This window comes from Parasteatoda tepidariorum, chromosome 5, assembly GCF_043381705.1.
Source record: "Parasteatoda tepidariorum isolate YZ-2023 chromosome 5, CAS_Ptep_4.0, whole genome shotgun sequence".
NCBI classification, from domain to species: Eukaryota; Metazoa; Arthropoda; class Arachnida; order Araneae; family Theridiidae; genus Parasteatoda; species Parasteatoda tepidariorum.
This window is the reverse complement of record NC_092208.1, coordinates 57,445,887-57,468,469: the sequence shown is the minus strand read 5'-3', so window position 1 is coordinate 57,468,469 and position 22,583 is coordinate 57,445,887. Positions and strand designations below refer to the sequence as shown.

The 22,583-nt window shown below is 28.2% G+C and overlaps 2 protein-coding genes across 10 annotated transcripts in view; one reads left to right on the top strand and one right to left on the bottom strand.

Annotated features, from left to right (window-relative positions):
• LOC107457111 (uncharacterized HTH-type transcriptional regulator YdfD) overlaps window positions 1-22,388 on the top strand; it is a 25,339-nt gene extending 2,951 nt beyond the window's left edge. For 2 of the 9 annotated variants that reach the window (XM_071181478.1, XM_071181479.1), the window contains exons 2-11: window positions 6,711-6,878; window positions 8,287-8,405; window positions 8,551-8,702; window positions 9,591-9,746; window positions 11,809-11,938; window positions 12,102-12,212; window positions 14,246-14,360; window positions 15,025-15,099; window positions 15,848-15,951; window positions 17,263-22,388. In XM_071181478.1, the coding sequence (XP_071037579.1) occupies window positions 6,711-6,878; window positions 8,287-8,405; window positions 8,551-8,702; window positions 9,591-9,746; window positions 11,809-11,938; window positions 12,102-12,212; window positions 14,246-14,360; window positions 15,025-15,099; window positions 15,848-15,951; window positions 17,263-17,425 (1,293 nt within the window). In that variant the 3' untranslated portion in view covers window positions 17,426-22,388. The other 7 variants (XM_071181474.1, XM_071181476.1, XM_043044399.2 and 4 more) reach the window with 6 other exon arrangements.
• Window positions 1-22,583, bottom strand: part of LOC107437395 (uncharacterized) — a 548,903-nt gene that overhangs the window by 393,975 nt on the left and 132,345 nt on the right. The gene's annotated exons all lie outside the window — the stretch shown is intronic.

Here is a 22,583-nt window from a genome sequence, read left to right as displayed (position 1 = left end):
AGAAGCCTACTCTTTTCTAGGAGGTGTTGGTTTGGGCCCGAGAAACACCTGAGGAACGTCAAAGAAGATTAGAAGAGGTGCGTGTCTCAATTAGCAGTGCTGGGGTCCGAGAAACACCTGAGAAAAGTCAAAGAAGATTGGAAGAAGATCGTGTCTCTACTAGCAGTGCTAGGGCCCAAGGATATGAAGACAAAATTGCAGGACAGGAACACTTCAATTGTCCACTAATCTTCTGATTTCCTGCTATGTTTTAAAAAACTTTATTTGTGAAAACCTTTAGCGTGGCGGACAGCTGGCCGCCTTAGGCGGCTAATTCTTAAATCAAAATCAAAATCTATGACATTTCAGAAATTTTATAACTCAAGAACTATTCAACTAAACTTTGTATTTTTCCATTTAAAAATAATTTGAAAGGTAAAAGTTTGTAAATATCTTCATCATTTTTCTATAACTGAATAATACAATAAAAAAATGTTAACTAAACATGAACAAATATTTTTTCGATAGAATTAACTTTAATAAAAAAGTATTTGGGTGTTCCTAAAAAGATATTAATTGACTAAAAACGTTTTCGTGACATGACTTTCTATGATTTAATGTGACTAAATTTTCCAGACATTTCAAATCCACTGAAAAAAAAGAAAACGAATGTTTTAATTGTTTATTCATATGAAATACGTTTTTGTGTCCGATTTTGTAACTTAATTAATTTCTCCGATGTACGTGACTCGAGCAATTAAGAATAATGGCAATTAATATTAAAGAAAATTTCAATCATTAGTACAAAGAGCCGTATTGGCTTAGAAGATAGAATGTTAGCCTTTCACTGAGGTTAATCAGGTTCGAATCTCAGGTATGGCTGATCGATACGAATTTCGCTGTCGATACGAATTCTGCTGACGTAAAATATCCTCAATGTTAGACAGATCATGGATTAGAGTCCCTTTTCCGCATGGTTAACCGTGGGAGGTTTTTATGGCTTTCCTCTCCATGTAACTCAAGTGGCGGTTAATTCTATCAAAGAGTCCTACACGAAAGCAAATTTCTCTAAATACTTGATCCAGGCGTTCCCTTGTCGTCTGGATTGAGTTTAAAATTATAAGACTACGAAGTTGAACATTAACAATCGTAAACCCAAAAATTGGGTCGGCTGTTCAACGATGGTTATAAAATAAAATTAAATAAATTGACAGTAATAAAAAAAAAAAAAAAAAACACGATGGAAACGGTAAAAAAAAGACTTAAATTTAGAATACGTATCCTTATTATAAGAAATAAGAAAGGAAAAAAAAGTTTCATTTCAATTTTTTTCAAGTAGTGGATGTTTTAGTGATCAGTTAGCCGATGGTAATGCCTAAAAGTAATGTTAAATATAGACCTCGTTTTTTATGAAACAAAAAAGGAATAACTGTTCGTTATTCTTTTCGTAGTACTGGAGGGTTAGTAAAAATCATCGTAATTGTCAGCAATGCACGGAATTGACACGCTCCAACCCAAATAGAATTCTCAATTACTTGAGCTTGAGCCATATGTTTTATATCAAATTATAAAGATAAATTTGAAAAAAGTTTTATTTCCTTATTTGGTAATTATTTTAGAATTATTGGTCTTCGTTAAACTGTTATACCGTAAAGTGCTCGACTTCACGAGCAGGTCGTCGGGCTACCAAAGCTGGGATACCATTCCCTTTGCAGAAGATCAAAATTGTGATGGCATGTCTTCGGATCATCCTCTGGGATGTTTCCCAGACTGTCGCCAATAGCCCATTGTGCAGCTCTAGTGCGACGTAAATGAACAACAACAACAATGTGGTTCTTGCATGAGGGAGCAGTTTTTTTTTTTAACATATAAGTTCTTAAATTTCCTGCTCGCGTCTAGGACAATTCATGATTGAAAAACTCGACTACGCCATCTGGGGAGAAGAACGGTACCATATCCAGACCCTTCCCTCTCCTCCTCATCATTTCTTAATATTTTTGTTGTTGTTGCAGTTCATTTACGTCACACTAGAGATGCACAATGGGCTATTGGCGACGGTCTGGGAAGCATCCGTCAGGATGATCCGAAGACATGCCATCACAATTCTGATCCTCTGCAGAGGGGATGGCACCCCCGCATCGGTAGCCCGACGACCTGCACGCGAAGTCTAGCACTTTACGGTAGAACAGTTTAACGAGGACCAATACCGCACAACCTTGGTCCCTACGCAAACTGATCCAAGTGGTCACCCACCCACTCACTGACCACAGCCAGTGATGCTTGACTTCGCTGGGAACCGTGTTTTAACGATCAATCCACTGCGGTACTTAATTTTTTTTTCATTTAATTGTCATTGATATTTTTTAAACATTCTTTTCACATAGTTTCCTAACTTAAAAGTTCTTAATATATCTTTAAAATCAAGATAAAAACTTACTTGTTTCTCTTATGGCTCTCCACACGTTTTGATGAAAGCATGTGAAGTATTGTCTTGAGAGTTCTTCTCCACGTCACCTATAGCCAATTGCATAAAGTGTGAATGATCCCCAAATAGAGTGATATTACTTGTTGTTGTTGTAGTTCATTTACGTCGCACTAGAGCTGCACAATGGGCTGGAAACATCCCTGAGGATGATCCGAAGACATACCATCGCAATTTTGATCCTCTGCGTCGGGCTCCTCTGCTTTCGTAGCCCGACGACCTGCACGCGAAGTCGAGCACTTTAACGAGGACCAATACCGCACACCCTCGGTCCCTACGCAGACTAATCCAAGTGGTCACCCACCCGCACACTGACCGCAGCCAGTGATGCATGACTTCGGTGTTCTGGTGGGAACCGTGTCTTAACGATCAGTCCACTGCGGGACTGATATTACTTGTACTTCTCAACAAATCGTTTAACTGAAACAGATAATTTATAGGTATTTATAGATCTTAATTGGGCAAAAATAAGCTGCTTAAAATGTAAACAAATAAGCAATAAAAACTAGAAAGCTCTCATCCTCTCTTATCTTTTGACAAAATAAAAAAAAAAAGTATGAAATAATTATTTACACCTATCTATTTAATGCTGTGCTTGATTTGAAGAGTTTCTTGAGTACCCCAGTATGAATAACAGCCTAAAACATAAATAAAGCAACTTATTTTTAGAATTTGTTTCATTTCTATTTTCGTAATCTTTTAGTTAAATTAGGCATTGTTACCCAGTTACTTCTAATTTTTCCCTAGGGAAATTGATATTGAAGATAAAAGTATACATTTTTAAAACAAAATTTTTTTTAAACTATTATTATAATCTCATTAATTAAAAGTAATAAAAAATATTTTTGGAAAAATTGCAATTCTAATGTTCTAACTAATATTTCATTTTACTTGTGCATCATCTAATTAAACTAGAGTCCCTGCTATCTAACTCTTAAATAGAGAGTTACGACAATGGCTTTAAAATTGTCCGAAATTGCTGGTTTGAGAATAATAATGGAATAGTTGGCGACGCTTCTCCACAATCTGTTTTTCTTCCTCCGTCTTGGGAACTTTAAGCTTTCACAGTGATTTTTATTGTTATTTTAATTTCTTTTTTTTTATAGTCGTGTCGATGGAATCTTGCAGTCAACATTTAGATCACTTTTCGACTAGCTAGAGCACTCGAGACAATAGTAAAGCTCTGTACTTGATGTCAATGTAAGATTCAATCATTTATTGGCCCACAGCAGCAGAACTTTTCACGACATTGCAGTCAAAAGGAGTTATCCATCAATAAAAATTTCTGGCCACTTTAAGACTGACTAGATAATTTTAATTTAAACTGAAGCTCTATGCAGAATTACAATATTATTTGTCATCATTACATGCCAGCAGAATTACCAGCAGAATTTTGTATGAAATTATAACCAAAGGAAACCTATCACCTGTAAAATTTCTGACCGCTTTCTGATTAACTAGAATGCTCTCGTTATGAGAGTCCCTCTGCGTCTGATGACAATGTAAGTTTCAATTTTTTTTAAATCAATCAGAATTAATCAACATACTATCGCAAAGTTAACTGATTATTTGTAGAAATTTTATCCATGTTCCCAAAAACTGGAATATTTAAATCTGATCAGGAGATCTGAGTCAATTATTTCCTGGTAAGTTTGTCATCAAAATTTATAGCTATAATATTTCTGTAATAAATTTATAGTTAATTGAAATTACGACTACTGTCCCATTAACCGACTCTACATTTTAAATGGCACTCTGTTCTGAATGACATCTCAAGTTTTTGATCGTTTTATGATCACTACAAGAAGATTTTTAAATTACAGTGAGTGTATCCCTGTAAGGAATTTGGCTTCAATCTGAATTTCGACGTCTTTCCAACTAGTTAAAGTGTACTTAAATGAACTTAACACTGTTAGATGGAAATGATAGTTTCAATTATTTCTCCATCTATATAAGCATACTTTAGATTGTGAAGTGGAATTTATCAGCCATCTTTCGTCCATTTTCTGACTAGCTAGAATGTTTAAATTTCTACAAGAGCTCTGTTTCTGATGACAATAAGTAATTATTTTTTAATAGTTCAAGCTAAATTTATTAACAAACTTATAATTTTTTAGACATTCTGACTTTATTTAAAAGGCACCAAACTGAAAAGGAGAAAATAATTAAAATTTTTCCAGATGAAAAGGCAAAAAGTGTAGTTTTTGTAATATCTTTCATCACCGCCAAAAATCTCCTCTTCGTCTTTTGAAAGTGACGTGTCTTACTTTTTTCCTTTCTTATTTGTTAAAAATCAAATTATTTTCGTATTTTTTCATCCACTTGAAGTGTTTCATTTTATTTTCTTATAACTAGTTCATTATATCCCAATTTCCATTTTATATTGTGACCAACTTTTATAGAAATTCAAATTTTTTTATGCTTATTGAATCTTTTGATTAAATGAGTGTATCATTAAATCCAGGTTATAAAATTTAAGTTAAGAGAAAATGAATTGTAACAACATTTTATTTTTTGCATAACAATAATGAAAAATAAAAAAAAGTAATACACTTTGGAAAAAGATCTAAAATATCTCAATAAAATTCAGAGTGATATGATTTTTCATTATGTATAGTAACATTATTTTATTTTTTGAATAACGATAATGAAAAATAAAAAATCATACACTATGCAAGAAATTTTAAAAACAACACTCAATAAAATGCAAGCAAAGTGGTTTAAAAGATCTTTTAATTAAACTTAAATCTATCTTAACTTAAGGGAATATATATTTACTAAATCTATAAATTTATTTTCATTACAAACTTAAAGTAACATAACCCATTTTTTAATCAATAATGCATGAGTAACTTATTAAAAAAATGACATATTTGTTTTTTAAAAAAAAAAAAAAAATAGATATCAAAATCAGGTATTGTATATAATCATTAAAAAACCAATTTACATTTCTATAAAAACATACAATAGCCAGTAAAAGTTAATATTTCAGCAATAAAAAATAATCTAAACTTAAAGAACCTAAGAAAACATTGACAAATAAAAACCATGGACAAAAATAATGACAAATCAACATAATTGAAAAATGAATAAACAGCCTTTTCAGAATTTTCCTTGTTGCTATGGTATCAATATTTAGTTACATTACAATTCGTTTTTCTTTTCCCAGCCAAGAAAGAGACAAGAAATTATGCCAAAGTACAGCAAATTGTTGATGTACAAATTAATCTCTTTGAATATAAAGATATAATTTATTTTCAAAATTTTCTCCAAGAAATAATTTCTTAAGGAGAAAAGTAAAATTTTCTCAAAAAATTAATGATTTATTTGGAATTATAATAACATAAATAACTTGACAAAAAGGAAAAGTAGAGCTATCATAATTTTTAAAATCTAATTATTTCGCAAAAGAAATGATTTTTTAACATTGTATTTGTGTATAAAAGATAGCTTTGAACAATTTCGAATAATTTTAAAAGCAAAAGAAAAAAATATGTACCCGAAATTATGAGATTCCACAAGATTAAAATACCTTGTCGATCACACTATGTTTAATTTACAAGAAAAATTTTCCTTCATTTTGTTTAGGTAAATTTTGGCTCCCGACCAATCAGAGAATGTCACTCACATGTTATAACTCTCTAGCGAAGTTAGATGGAAATAACTTTAATTTACACAAAGAATCATAATTATTGTTAATTTTCGAATTGAAATTAAAAATTAGTTTCATGTTAATATCATTGCTTCTGCAAACTTTAAAGGAAATAAACACTTTAAAGGAAATGAAATGACAGTGTTTTACATTTAAATTCTGTCGTTTTATCAAAACTACATTCTTCCTCTTAGCTCTTAGGGCAAAAATATTTAACATTATGAGTGGTTTTAAATTTAAGTTAATTTAGTGAGCAAAAAAATTAAAAGTGTTACAAAAGTTCACTTTTAAAACTCTTTTTTTTTTTAAAAAAAAAAAATCTTATAAGCGTTTGTCAACTATTTGTTAGATTTTGAATACCATATGCTGAGCTTAAAATCAATTGAAATAATCACTTTATTTTTGTTTGTACATGCTTTACAAAGTTTTTATATTTTTTACACATATTACTCACCTCTTTTATTATGTGAGACTCTTCTGCACATTATGTTTTACATTGAGATTTGGTTAAATTACATTTTCGTACATGAAAATATCGTATTGGTACTCATCATTAAAAAGCTTGCCATGCTCTAAAATATTATTTTTATTTATTAGATGGATCATCAACATCACAGTGAGTCAGAATCCGCAAGATATTTTAGTCAGTTTGATGCTCATGGATATTACAAAACAGATGCTGTATATTTGAATGCTGGTGCTCCTGGAACAGATTTATTACGTATGCTCCCTCCCATCATTGAGGCTGCTACCATTCACCAAATGGTTTGTATTTGCTACATTTATTTTTCAAGTGCTTCTCTATAAATGGTTAAGTGTATCAAGCTAAACTCAGAGGATTTTATGTTGAAAAAAATAAAGGAACTTCTCGATTACTATCTCCAATTTATTTTCATTCCAAAACTTAGAGTTTATGCAATCATTTCAAAAAATAACAACTTATTCATTTTATTTATTGATTGTTGTTGATATTCATAGTTCAATTCATATTTTGCAATCTGATTAATACATAAATGATGAAAATGGGTAAAAACTTGAATCTTGATCCCAGTAATAAAATGTCCTTAAAATATTGAACCTGTTCTACCTTGTAAAGACATTATTGACTGAGGGACCCTGTGACAAAACTCTCTAGCTCTAATATCTTTCTGCACGATATTTTTAATAATAAATTATGTAGGTTACTAGTTTAAAGTAACAAAAGCACTGAATTTACCAAAAAAAACTATATAATTTTTTTAATTGAATCTGTAATATTTTTTTATTCTGATATTATGAGCAATATTCCCTCATTTTGTTGGAGGGGGGGGGGCATTCATTATTTCCTTTTTATTAAAAGGACATTCATTATTTCCTTTTTCGCTTTTTATGAATCTTCATTACATTGCGAAAAAATCGTGAAATCCGTATACGTGACAACCAAACAAAAAAAAGATCGCTGATGAAATCTCACAAAATCTCTTCCGAAAGGAGTTACTCAAATACGTGTTCCGTTTCAAGAGTCAGTTGTAATAATATTGTGTTAAAAATATTGATCAAATTATTGTTCAAATTATTGGTGTAATTTAATTTGGATTATGTTTTTGGTATTTTTGAAAAGAACTAAGGGATATATTTTTTAAAAGAAATGAGTCTATTGACAGTTTTTGGCACAAGTTTCAGACTTATTGCTTAGACAGTTTTATCCACAGTTTAAATCAGCTAAAACTGCCAAATCTTGAATTGAGTAATGCATTAAATATGTTAGACCAAGCATGGAGAACACACAAAGCACAAAATTCTTTTTTAATAGTTTAATATTTTGTTTGATGCATTTAAATCTGATTTTTAGTCTTTATTTTATTAGTAATTGAATGCACAAAAATAAACTGTGTTTGAGAGTGCTGCATTAAAAAACATGGGATACCTTCCCTGAAATATGCATACTATTTTTTAAAAAAAAATATTTTAAAAAATTTTTAAATTCTGGAGTGCTAATCAAAATTAACACTTCACATTGCATTGTTTATTTCAGATAGTTCATAAAATATCTAATGAATTTATTATTTGTGGTTCCAGCTAGAAAATTAAATGCAAATGTTCTGCATTAATTTTATTTCAATATAAAATTATTTAAAGAGGTTTTTTAATAAATTTATATTGGATTTGTATTATATAAAATGAATATTTGTAGCAAGTAGAAATGGATGGAGATGCTCAGCTTTTTCAATATGGCTCAGAAAATGGCAACTGGCAGTTCAGGAGTTTCTTAGCTCAATTTTTATCCGAAGAATATGGGGATGATGTAAGAAGGTAATTTATATTTCAATTTTGTTTCAATTTATTTTTGAACAACTTTTTTTTTAAAGTTTCGCAGATCATTTAAAATATACTATACTTTATTTTTTACAATTTTATACTATCATATTCTTATTATTTGTCATAATCTCTTTGTTAGTGAAAATCTATTCCTAACGGCTGGAGCCTCTAGTGGATTATGGCTGATTCTTAACTGTCTTTTTAAACGTGGCTCCTTTGTTTTCATAGAAGACCCTTCGTATTTTTGTGCTTTAAAGATATTTAAAGACTTGGATATGAATATCATTCCAGGTATGAGTAAAGTAGTTTTATTCAAAACTGATGAAGCTATTTTGTCTTTGATAGTTTTAGATTAAGGGTCTTCAATCTTTTGTCCCAGAGGGCCATGAAAATAAATTCTAGAAATACCGCAAATCATACATCTTCTAGATAATATAGTCAAAGAAATGCATTGGCAACGACCTAGTGCTATACATTCTCATACCGGAACACATATTCTTTGCGTCAAGTTGCTGATCAAAGAGCAACATTAAATCAAGCTATTAACCTAGTATTTTGTCTCAGCATACAATGTAAAAAATATTTTAAACCAGCAAAACCCCTGCATTAGAATGTGTTTTATAGTTAAAATATAAGTTCATAACCTTTTGAAGAGCTTAAGTGAAACAAAATGTTATGAGACTTTTCAAAGCACTGAAATTTTTGAATTCAAGAACATAGTATATTATAAAATATTGCTTCATTCTTCTAGGTCCTTAATAAGGTATTTTTCTTTGAAAAAAAGGAATTTGTATTAAACTACTTGATGCTTCTATACGTTCTAAAATAGATTTTTGGAAATTAAATAGCGCATTTCTTAATATGTTTGTTTCTTTTTACATTTTAAATTATTAACTGTGCATAAGTAGAATATTTATGGGACTGAATAATGAAAGGGTTGTCCCAGAGGCTTAGAATATTAATCACTATAAATAGAATTTTTTTTATCTTAATTATATATTCTTTTATTAAATAGTATTTTTTAGATCAAGGCTAAATATCACTTAAATTTTTTTTTAAATTAAAATTTTTTTTTGTATATTTTTTATGCAATATTTTAAGACTTGCTTTTTTAATATTTTTGTTAATAATAATTACCCTTTATCACCATAATTATTTTTAAATTTTTTATTTTCATAGTTAAAACAGACAATAATGGAATAGTAATAGAAGATTTACTTGAAAAATTGCAACAGCATTTAAAAGAAGTAACAACTTCAAAAAATCCACCGTTACAAGCTTTGCTTTATACCATACCAGTATTTCATAATCCCACTGGATGTGTGCTACCTGAAGGTATGTAATTTCACCCTCCCTTGCTATGTAGCGTTTTTTATTTGTCAATTAGATAATGTGCTAGGATTTTTTTCTCTGCTACAGAATTTAAATAATTCCATAAAATATAGCTAGTGTAAACATGCTCTGAATCACTATACTTTTGAGTTTTTAGCATTCACTGGACTGCAGACTTTTTAAATAATCCAGTTCATAGTTTCCTCATGATATCGCAATTCTTTGTTCGCTAAAAATTTTATTTTTCAATTTGTTAAAAAAAAATTCTCTTTTATTTCAGAATTTTAGGGATTATTCATACTCACTGGTTTGCCTAAATAATTCCAATCAGATTCTCAATTTCTCTTTGCATATTTCAAATAAACTTTAATTTCAATAAATATGTAACAAAAAAAAACAATTTGCCCTTTGTCATGCAATATTTTCCATTAAGAATAAAATTTTGTTGTTAATGTATTTCAATTAACATTAAATCAGTTGTTTAGATTAAAAAAAAAAGGTGGATATCTCCACTCTCTGAAGTTTTAACTAGTTGCAAGATTTAAAGTATTTGCATACAGCACAGTTTAAACAATTTGTAGCCTACTTTATTAGTTCCTTTTTGCACAACTTGTTCATTGAATTCTTTGCTTTACAACTGTAAAAATAATTTCATTGACTAATTTAATTAAAGCTACTTTTCTTCTGTTTTCAAGTAAAGTTATTTTTAAATATATAGTCTTAATTTCTTAATATCTTGTTATGCATTTAGAACAATCTGTTACAACTATTTATGCTATTTTTATAGATGTTTATTGTGAAAAATGCAATCCAATTTTTTATTTATTTAAACCTGATATAAAGGTTAAGCTTTTGGGCCTTTTTTAATATAAAATCCTGCTAAATATGACTCAAAATTTCTTAGAATCAGCATGCTGTGGAATAAAAAGTAGCAGAATACTTTTTTTTGCATTTATGAACTTTGCATAGTAATAGTCAGTAATAATTTTAATTGAGTACTCTCTAAAAATAAGTAAAATGATCAGAAATATACTTTTTAATGCACAGACAATTATGCAAGCTAAAAATATTTTAAGAATCTGCACAGATTTGATGTTTAGGGAAAAAATATTTATAAAAACAATTCAGATTTTTGGCTTAAAAATAAAAACAGTTTAAATTTTAATCAACTAAAGGGTGCCAGCTAATATTTTTCATGTGCTATGGTGCTTACCAGGATTTGTAAACCTGGTATTCTGGGTAGTTCTCAAATCTGGGGTTCTAATGAAACATGCCAAAAAATACAAATTCACATGGAAACATGAGCTTGCAATTGTGTGATATGCAAAGACAATAAGGAAAAATCCTTTTATATCATTTTAATTTTACTAAATTTCCAGATGAGTTACGCATATGTGATCAATACTACTACAGAAAATGCTCAAAGATGTGGTATAATGTCTGGAAGCATGCATTACATTGACTTTGCATGGGATGGCACAAACATAAAAGATGCATCTTGAAAATATTTTACTGCGACAAAACATTTTCCTAGTGTGTACAACTGTGTAACAAATATTTTGTTGCACAGTTGCTTTAAATGATTTCTGTCCTAGTGTTGGTTTTAACTGTGTAACATATGGGGAAATACGTAATGAAAATAAAACGATGTACAGGGATTTTGGTTTATTGTCTTTGTACACAATTTCTTTATTAATTTACAACACCTTCCAGTAATTAATAGCTTCTTGTTATATTTATTTTTCATATTTATTTTCAAACGTTATTTATTATTATTTTTTTTTTTATTTTTCTGATTTTTCCTTTCATTGAAGCCAAATTATAATTTTTGGAACAAAAAAAGTTTATATATGCTCTAAAAATTTTAGTTTTTTTTCTTCCCTTTTTAGTTTTCCACTTGTGAATTAACTACCATTCTTTCATTTAAAATAAACTAGCTTTTCTATTAGAGTTCCTTTTCTAGTTTTTCTATATTTATTTTGTCAAAGTTATATTATCTGTAATTGAAAAAGTACTACATCAATTTTAAATACGCTCTAATAGTTTAACATATTTGCTTTATTAGAAAGATGTCAACAGCTGATTAAGTTGTCACGAATGTATGGAATTACTATAGTTTGTGATGATGTCTACAACCTCCTTCATTATGGGGATGATCCCACTTGTCCAAAACGGCTTTATCAATTTGATGATAAGTAGGCATCTTTTTTGATAATAATTGATCTAAAAGTGTATTTCATACTATATGCCCTACTATTGCTGGAAATTTGAAATATTATGCATTGGTATATTATTTTACAGCAGTTTAATGTTGACTTGTAATTTCTTAAAAAAAAGTCCATTTTATTTCTTCCATAGATCTGATTCTGATTACATTGGTAATGTAATATCGAATTGTTCATTTTCAAAAATCTTAGCACCAGGACTGAGAATTGGATGGATGGAAGCTCCTGAATGGATTGTTGAAAAGTGCAAAGATTTGTAAATTACTGTTATTATTTTCTACTCCAATTTAATATTTTGCTTTCAATATTTTACGTTATTTTTTTAATGAAAATTTTTTAACTCTTCAATTTTAAGCATAAAAAATCAATGAAGTTGTTCTCATGCATTAACATATAATAAATGTTTGCATGTCTGTTTAAGCCATAGTTTATTAGAATTGTGAGTTCTTCATAGAAAGAATCCCTGAGGATATTCTTTATTATTATTATTATTATTAGAGTATTAGAGATTATTAAAAAAAAGTCTGGGATTAGATCTCTAAGAAACAGAGGCTCCCTTTTTTGCCAGGAAATGGGGCCTCATTTCTCTGGATTCCACAGTGATTCTTCTGGATTCCTTTGGAATAATATTGTCTTATTATTAATTGCAAACTAGTTAAGAAAATTTAAGCAATTAGTGATAGTTAGAATTCTAGAGTGACTGGGTGCAACAATCGCTTGAAGTGGGACCTATGAATCAGACAATGACATAACTTTGTAAAAGGAATCTAGGCGTCTCCAAAGTTGTGTCAGGGCCTGGTAAATGACCTCAATCTCACCAATCGATCTCAGCTAATCAATAAGTATCGATGGGAGTATAAAGGCAAAAGAGCTCACAGTAAACACCAGCACTGGCTTTAACATAATCACTCACTTTGATACCATCAGTATAAATTTTTAACCATTCCTCCTTAGGGAAAAAGGTTTCTATTGTTTTGAGAGTGAAAGCTCTTGAAACTGTATCACTAGTCTCAACCTTTGAGATATCCATGAACAGATCAAGGCGGGTAGAAAATCCTTTGTCGGCAATGATTGAGGAGAAGAGAGAAGTGTTCAGCCTCAAAATTCAAATCCAACTTAGATATAATATGAGCTACTCCCTGCAGAATTCATTTGGTGTTTTCAGGTTTCTCTATCCAACTAAAGAATCTAGATTCCACAGGGACAAAAATACAAGAGTTCTAAGCATTCTCTCCCTAAGGAAAAGGGCTTTCTCCTGAATAATCAGGTAAAAGCCCTGTGCTGAGCCCCTGTAATCAATTGCAGTGCGTGATTTAGAAATTTTTTTAGAAGGTTAAGAACCTGTGATAAGCAATTTCCAACAGCAATCAAGAGGGAGTAAAATACACATTTTGTAAGTAGAATTCAAAGTCGCTCTTGAGCGTCATTTGGAGCCTCTAGTATTTTTAAAAGATTAAGTCTTTTTGGAGCACCTCGAATAGTGTTTTCCATGTGAGATCTCCATGTATGTTTATGATCCAAAACCACACCCAAGAATTTTAAGTTATCAGACGATGATATCTGACAACCTTTGTAGCAAATTCGTGGATGAAAAGATTGGTGCATTAGAGAAAAAGACTCTACAAATGTCTTGTCGATGTTGAACTTTATATTATTTAATTCTGTAATTCTGTCCATTTTTTAGTAACCAACATGACCTTTCCCAAAGAACTTTCAATGATCTCGTTAGCTTTGTTCTTTGGGAAAGTAGTTCAGATAACAAGGTCTTCAACATATAGCAAGCACCGAATGCCATCAATCTTTTTCAGTTCAGTTACTAGGTCACTAATATAAGTGTTAAAAGATATGCAACTTAAGATTGCACCCTGTGGTTAGCTGGTCTTGAGTGTTCTGTATCTTGAAAAGTAATTGCTATATTAGACTATACATAATCGGGTTTTTAGAAATCCATTGAACCATCCAAGCATGTTGGAGTGGGTGCTGATGTTTGATAATATTTTGCAAGTAGGCTTTCTCTTCATATAATTATTATTATTATCATTATAATTTTTTAAATTAATTTTATTTAGATTTTTTTGGACTTATTGCCTACATTGAAAAACATTTATTTATTAAATAATGGGATTATTTCTAACTTAAAAAAGAAGAAGAAAGCATTTACAAGATCTTGGAATAACTATTTAAGTTAAATAATTTTCAATGAAATCGGTCGTTGAAATGAATAAATTTTTAAAGTGATAAATAAAAAAAATTTATCTTTGATCATTTGATTTTCAGTGGTGTTTTGCACAGTGGTGGAGGTTTGAATCCTTATACAGCAGGCATTGTAACTAGTTTATTAGCATTAGGAAAGCTGAAACCCCATTTACAAAAAGTGAAAAATATTTACAAAGTAAGTATTATTCAGTTTATGTATCATTTAGTAGGGACACAGCACATTAAAATAAGGATATTAAATGGTTATCAATTTTATTTTTCTGAATTAAATGAGATATGATCTATATCAATGGTGTATAGATTTTTGAGAAGTGGCTATGTTTGAAATAAAAAAAATTCAGTATACTTTCTATGTTAAATTATATTTACTTCATGCCGCCAAGTTATTGTAATGGGTTTATTGTATTGCATTGTTTAACTTATAAGTTGGTTTTTTTTAAATTTTTATATAATATTGTGCCCGTTAGGTATTTAAAGTTAATAAATACGTTAATATACTATACAACATCTGTAGGCAGGATTGATTTTGAATAATTTTCAAAAGGTGTATTTCTATTCCAGAAATTACATTGAATCCATTGAAATTGTAATCATATTTTTTTCTTATGTGAAAGTTTTCTGTTAATTTAAATTCATGAAGAATACACATTTTAGGTGGTTGTATTAGTTTTTTAAGAGATATACAAAAAGTAATTCATTAGTATGTGTAGTATAACAAAAGACTACAAATATTTAAAAAAAATATATATTTAGTTTCACTCTATGAACATTTTATATTGTAATCTATAATACAAAAGTTTTTAACAGTTTTTCTTATATTTTGTGGAATTTTTATTTAGACCAATATGGAGTCAGCTGCAGAACTTTTAAAAGAAGAATTACCTTTTGGTTCTACATTAAAGTCCTCTGCTTTGGTACTTTTAAGTTTTTTAATATCTTTTTCATAATAATTAAAGTCATAAAATTTATTTGAGGGCATTACTTCTTTGCATTTTAATATTCATGGCTCATTGAGTAAATACTTCATATTCATTAACACTAATATTTCATTTAAAAATTTATCATGTAAGGAATATGATTTGTGTCAAAAGTTGTTAAATAATTGTGTCTTATTTTTTTCAACAGTAAGTTATGTATTCATTTTTTTATATACTTTAATGTAAATATAAAGTTAAATTCTTATTTGATTACTATTTGTGTTTTAGTTGTCACTTTTTTCTTCTACAATTCAGATGAAAACTAACTCTAAACTAAAAAACTACTTTAATGGAAAGCAAAAAATCTAGGTTTTCATTCTAACTACATTTGCAAATAATATAAAATGTTGCAAAACCCACAAGCATGGTTACTATTCATAGATAATCAAGCATTGATAGACAAAACTTACATCTTTGTTTTGTGTCTTATGCTGGAAAATATTAATCTTCTATCCATTTATGAACCTACTTCAAAATATTAAACTTCTATTCATTATTACTTTCTTCCTTATCATGAAGTAAAATATCTGTTTTGAATGTAAAATATGTTAACTCTAAATCATAATCTGTTTTCTATTAATATAAGTTAGCTATCCTAAATTAGATTCGTTCATCTTAGAATTATAAGTTTTTTTTAAGGCTTATTTTTATCAAAGCAGGAGTAAGAAATTATTATTTTTTATAGGGAGGCTATTTTTTATGGATTGAATTGCCAGCTGACATCAGTGCAAGTAATTTACTAAATTTTTGTAAGAAAAAATATCAAGTATGCTATATGCCTGGGTCAAGGTAAGGAAAAAATATGTAATACATTGTTAAGCCATGATGATAATATGTCGAAAACTTTTTGCCTTTATTTTATGGAGAAAATGAACAAAAATCAAACATATTCTTTTATTTGTGAAGTTACATTGAAAAGTTCTTTACAATGGTGCCATTCTAAACGATGCTCTTCAAGAGCTCAAAATTTTTAAGCGTATCTAAATTTTAACATGACAACATTTCAAACTGAAAAAAGAGTAAACAAAATCTCATTTAGCTTTACTTTTTTTTAAATGTCTGCTTTTAATACAAAATAAACACATTTGGCAAACTTTGTAAGACATAATTATTTAGAATCAGATTGAAACACAGCTAGGATAAATCAAAAAAATTGTGTGAAATAGTGTTTGCTTTGAGAAAGACTAGAGTGATTTAGAATTGCTATCATATCAGTGAACTCACTTTAAAGTCTCTGTAGTCTTGAACCTGCTTCTTAAAACAAGAAAACATGTAATTTTAGGATTGTAGACAAACTCTATTTAATAAAGTTTTTTTGAATTGAAAATGTTTTTATAAATATTATTTTATTTTATAACCATCAGTGAAGAGCTGATCCTATTTTGAGTTTTTGACATTGATTTTCAACTCCATTCCCTTATAGATTTGAACCCAATTCAGAAGACAAGGGAACTCTTTGATTAAGTATAACTTTGCCTTCATGGGGGACTTTTTGACGCAACTATTGCTCATTCGCGTAACGTAGAGAGGAAAACCTCATACAGTTAGCCTGACATGATCTGGCTGCCACTGAGGATGTTTTACGTCAGCTCTTTGGCCTATGTGAGCCGGGTGCCGAATTTTTTAGCCATTGCTGGGATTCAAATCAGAGTCACCTCATTGAGAGGTGCACACTCTATGCCCTGATTTTCTCATGTTCAACGTAGAGGAAACTGAAATCCATCATCTAGTTTTGGCTGAACATATTCTATCTAATGCCAGCCTATTTAAAATTTTAAAAATTAGCCTTTTTTTCTTACTTTTCAATAATTTTTGTAGATTATAATTTTGTCTTTTTTGTTTTGTTTTGATCTGACAATCTGTAATAAATAATCATCCAAATTTTTCAGTGTAGAACAAGATTAAATTCCCATCTTTTTACATGTATTTTCTCGGAATTTCATTTTTTTTGTTCCGATTCATCCATGAATATCAAAATTCATGCAAGGAAGTTTAGCTTTTAAAGAGCTAAATCACATTAAGTTTTTAAATTCTCAAATAGATTTAAAAAAAACTATAATATGCTTTCTTCTTTTCAAATAATGTATAAATTATTTTCAGAGCCTCTTTTACCCAAAGCTTTGAAAATCACCTGAGAATATGCATTAGTTTTTATCCTCTTGAGGTATTATTATCTGCTGTTCGAAGACTTTGCCGAGCAATTGAAGAGTTTCAGTCCAGGTTCAAAGATGATCCAAATTTTTGGAAGAGTTATGTTGATTAATGTTTATTTGAATCATTTCTAACTAAACTTAGATATTTTAAAGAATTTTTGTTAAGTTTTCAATTAAATAGTTTTTAATATAAATAATGTTGTAGTGAATAATTTGTTGTTAATATATGTATTTTTAAATTGATAATTTTTGCATTTGTACAAATTTACACTTTTCATTAATGTGCTACTTCAAATTCAATTTAAATGTGATAGTCTTTAAGTCTTAAAAGTAAATTTATCATAGTAGCTTTCAAACAATATATTGTGATATTTTTACAATGTCTATAACAGTTTTAAAATATTTACACTTATATTAGAACTAGGCAATGTCAATTCGAATTTTCTTATTCTCTATTTTATCTATAAAAAATAAAATTATATCATATATAATTGTATTATAATCATACCCTCCAACTTATGAGGATTTTGAAAATAATTCTTTCTAGTGGTAGCGAACCAAAGTAGAAATTTTTAAAGCAAATGGATCTCTCATAAAACTTTTATCAGAACTTAAGAATCTAGCCATATGGCCTGCACTTTTATAAGTAATAGTGGACAAGTTACGCTCAAATTAAATTTTTTTAAATATTAAGACATTAATTTTGCTACCGTCTGAAAAGAAGATTTCTGAAACTACGGAAATTCCGTAGCAGTTGGAGGGTATGTATAATTATAATATAGTTATTAATAAAGTTAATAATTATATTAATTAACAATCATTGTATTAATTAGCCATATTGATAACCATATTAATTAACAACATTAATTAGCTATATTAATAACGATATTAACTAATATCCAAATTAATTAACTATATATAAAATTGATAATGATGCTTATCTATAAGCATTGCTACAAGGTTCTTATGAGACCAATCAGATTACCTTGCATTATTTAAAAAAAAAGTGTTGCCAAAGAGGAGAAGTATTTAATAAATTTTCGTTAATGCAGTGTAATCGATTGTTGTTGTTGATTTCTTAGTGTTGAGTGTTGTTGATTTCTAATCAACGAGCAAGTTCTGCACCATAGAACTAGTGGCATGCAATCAGAATTTCTTCAACATTTAAATTCTAAACATTCAGTTTACAGTAGATTTTTTGAACAATCCAATTCAGTGTTTCCACATAATTCTTTATTTAGTAAAAATAATAATTCTAAGAATTAAAACAGTTCTGTAAAAAACTTTATAAAAAGTTATGATTGATAATACAATGTGGAAAGTATCTAAAATTTGTTACTAAAACATTTTAACTTAAACTGTTTTCTTTAAGTAAAAAGAGAAGAGAGATGGAAAATCTCCCCTTTCTGACTCTTAAAAGAATTGAACTTTTTCCACACTTTATGTATGTTAGCAGTTTTCTTAAATCAGAGTCTACATCACTCTCGAAACTTACGTTGTTTTGAAAAGAAAAAAAACTCTTTGCTACAGACTATTTTGTAAATAGAATAAAATAAATTCTATTTTTAATTTTACAAATCAAGCACAGATCCTATCCCCATTTCCTTTGATCCAGCTTTGTTAATCTTTTTGTGGTATGTTTTGCATTTCAATGTTTGTTAATATTTATGCATACATTGAGAAAGAAAGTTTTCCCATTTTATGTTTATTGGAAGTAGATTCCTCTGATATTCACTAGCACTCAATAAAAAGGAATTTTATGTAACTCCGGAATTAAATGGGAGCCATTTCTAGATTTATCCAAAACCATCATATTCTTTTTTACATTTCTTTTAAACTACTGAATAAAGGTTCATAAACTGCATATGAGAATATTGGACTGTTAAAACTCTATGAAGTATTTTTTAATCATACAAATGATATATTTATTGTTTTAATTCTCTCTTGCTGCTTTTTAAATTAACTTATATCCATCAAAATTGGAAATTTTTATTAAATTTGCTCAAAAGTCTTCCAAACAAACCAAAGTTTGGGATTTTGATTGGAAGAAACCTGTTTCTTCCAGGACACTGGTGGAAATTGGAAATAACTGGACAAAATAGAAGGAACTAAAAATTACCAAGACACTTATTTACCAATAAGTGTTAAGAGAATAATTTTGATTTAAATAAACTAAATGTAATCTATAGCAAAGCTTTAATTTATTCATATCTACTTTTAAAAAAATAACTATTTTTTAAAATTATTTTATATTGAATTACAAAATCTATATTTCATATTATTTAAGGGTTTGTTGAGTATTCATACTTAACAGAATTTTATTATTAAAATTAGTATGCTATTTGTACATAAGAAATCAACATGTGCTTTGTATTTTGTTGTGTATATGTGTAGATAAGTATTTGTTAATATAGAAAAATGATAATTATATTTTTAAAAAAATTATTTTATTTTAGCAGTTTTTTTTTAAATATAATTATAGACTTAGATTTTACAATACTTTTTATGTAAAATATGGAATGAAACAACAGTTTTTATTTTTTTAAGAATTAAATTTTTATAATCTATGTTGCTTTTTAATTTTCATTTATTTAAAAATGGTGTAATAACTTAAAAACGAATAACATTATTTTTGTCTACATAAAATTAATCTAATTTTACTAATAACTTAAATTAGATTCAGATTATTAACTGTTTTTTATTCTTTTTTCTTTTTGAATAAAGTTTTTTTCAGTTGGTTTAGAAGCTACCTATTTTAGGACAGTTTCTCAAAGTTTTTTTTCACTGTGGAAGAAACTTGCTATCTTAGAAACAAATGATTTTTTAGCACAAAAAAATCAATTAAGTTGTTTAAAAAAAATTTAGAATTTTTGAAATTGATTTTTATTTTAGTTTTTATTGTTGCTAAATTACTTTGACAGCATTTTAAAAAAAATCTTTATATTTAATTTGAATACTATCTGGAATAATTTTAATGCTTTAAAAATCTAACAAACCCTCCTTCTAATCCTTTTGTAAGATTGAAACTGGCGTATTTGTTTTTTCATTGCTGTTTCAACTCTTTTTAAGTGACATTGTTATTTCAACTATTATGAATTATTTCTGAGAATAATTATAGCTTAAAAAGTAAGTAACTAATTATAAACATTAAAGGAAGATATTAATGTACAACCAATACCGACTTTAAACTACTTTATTCATTCATTTTTATTTTGTTTTGAGCTGGATTTATTTTGATAAATATTTTTAATATACAGGAACATAACTTTTTTAAATAATTTTGAATACTTTAGGATTGGTACTAGCCATCTATATATTGGCATAACCATGTTATTTAGTGTAAAATATTACTCCCAGAAATTTGATATTTTTTTAAATAATAAGCATCATTGTACCAATCTATCTTTAAATTTTATAAATTTGTAAAAAGTTATTGTAGCCAATGCTCTGTTACATAATCCTTAACAAATTATATAAATAAATTAAAACTATACTGATTCTAAAATTTTTTTAATTTGTAATAGTGATGGCAAGTTTCTTCCTAAGTGCAAATAACCACTAAAAACAAAACCACCCTAAAAGATAGAAGATTTTTTCTAACCCAATCTAATTTCTGAGTGGAAGAAACTCTTTTTCAATAAAAAGTATAAAATATTAGAACAATTCTTAAACTGTTAATAATTGTATACATAACATCTGCTTTAAATGATGCTATTAATTTTCAAGCTATTTAATACATAATTTTTAAATATGGGAAAACTAAAAAGCAACAATTGGAAAGAAATATAAATTAAAGTAATTGAAATAACTGTGTTTCTTCAAAGCAATTTATTATTTTATGCAAGTTATTATAGTAAAACACGTTTTTAATTATAAAAATTTTTTTTAAACATCTTAATCAAATTTTATTAATACTACTAAATTACCAAATAACATATGCAATCCACAATTACTAGTAGCATAATAATTTTTTTAATCAAATACTGTTAAGAATGAATACTCAAACGGATTCTTAAATATGATGAATGGTTTTTAAAATTCTGTATAAAACTAAAATACAGTGAAGCTTCTCAACAGCGACCACTCTCCGTTCCATAGTAAAATAGTCTTTGATAGAGGTTTGTCATTTTTACAAGTTACTTCCATAGACTTCATAATTGTTATTGAAGGTACATGAGTTTTCGCAAACCATATCATTTATAGTCAGTGTCATTTTCTTGTTGTGGAAATGCCACTTCTGTTGGCGTCATGAAAAGACGGATCGATGAATAAAATTCAGCTTCTATAAAAATGATACCAACTGTTATAATTATGTGTAAAAATAAATTTGCCATTTATGAATGATAGAACTATTTTAAATAAATAAATACTTATGTTTTCTGTGCAGTTTGCATCTGATTTTATATCATTTGTTTGAGGTGCTTGGCTTTTTCTAAAATAAGTTATTTTTCTAATTTAATTTTCAAATCAAAAAATAAATTATTGATAACATTGTCTTCAAAGCACTTAAACATGAGATTGTTATGGTCAAAAAGAGCTTTCGAATACATTTTAACCTACTTATTTTTTTTTTGTTAAACTTTTTTTAAAAATATTATTTCATGTTTCCTTATTTGGTGTTGAGTTCTGCCCCGTCGGGAGAGGTTTTGATGGTCTCTCCTTAAGGGTTTCTTCAACACAATGTTTATGGAAAAAATTCTGTGCCTTCCAAAAGTGGCCGTAAATAAAGGGTCTTCCTGGAGGTTCCTCTGTAGTCATTTTTTTTAAAAAGAGAGTTGATTGGAAAAAGTTTTACCTTTCTAGTATTATATAAAATTTTATTTGTTTAAAATTCAAGCCACTTATATTTTTTATATGCCATTTCTTCCAAATTATCTAGTTTCCTGAAACTAATAGGTTTCATCCAGTCAAAATGCCAACCCCGATTTGTAAGAATTGAAAACTTTATAAATGTATTTTCGGATGCACCTGTCAGTTTTTATTTTACATATCATTTTAAGTCCTAATTGTTGTACCTATTTTGTTGATATTCTTGTTAGTTATGAATAAATATTTCTTTATGTCTTTTAGAAATCAATTTGTACTGTGTTATGAATTCTAATATAAATAAGTTTTTAGCATAAAAAATAAAACTTGAAATCTTTCAAATTTTTTAACTATTTTGTGAAATAATAAATCAGATTCCAAATTATCAGCTCCTTATTCCCATATAAAAACTGTTTCAAATTATTAATAACAGTTCAAATCATTAAATAATTTTACCTTACT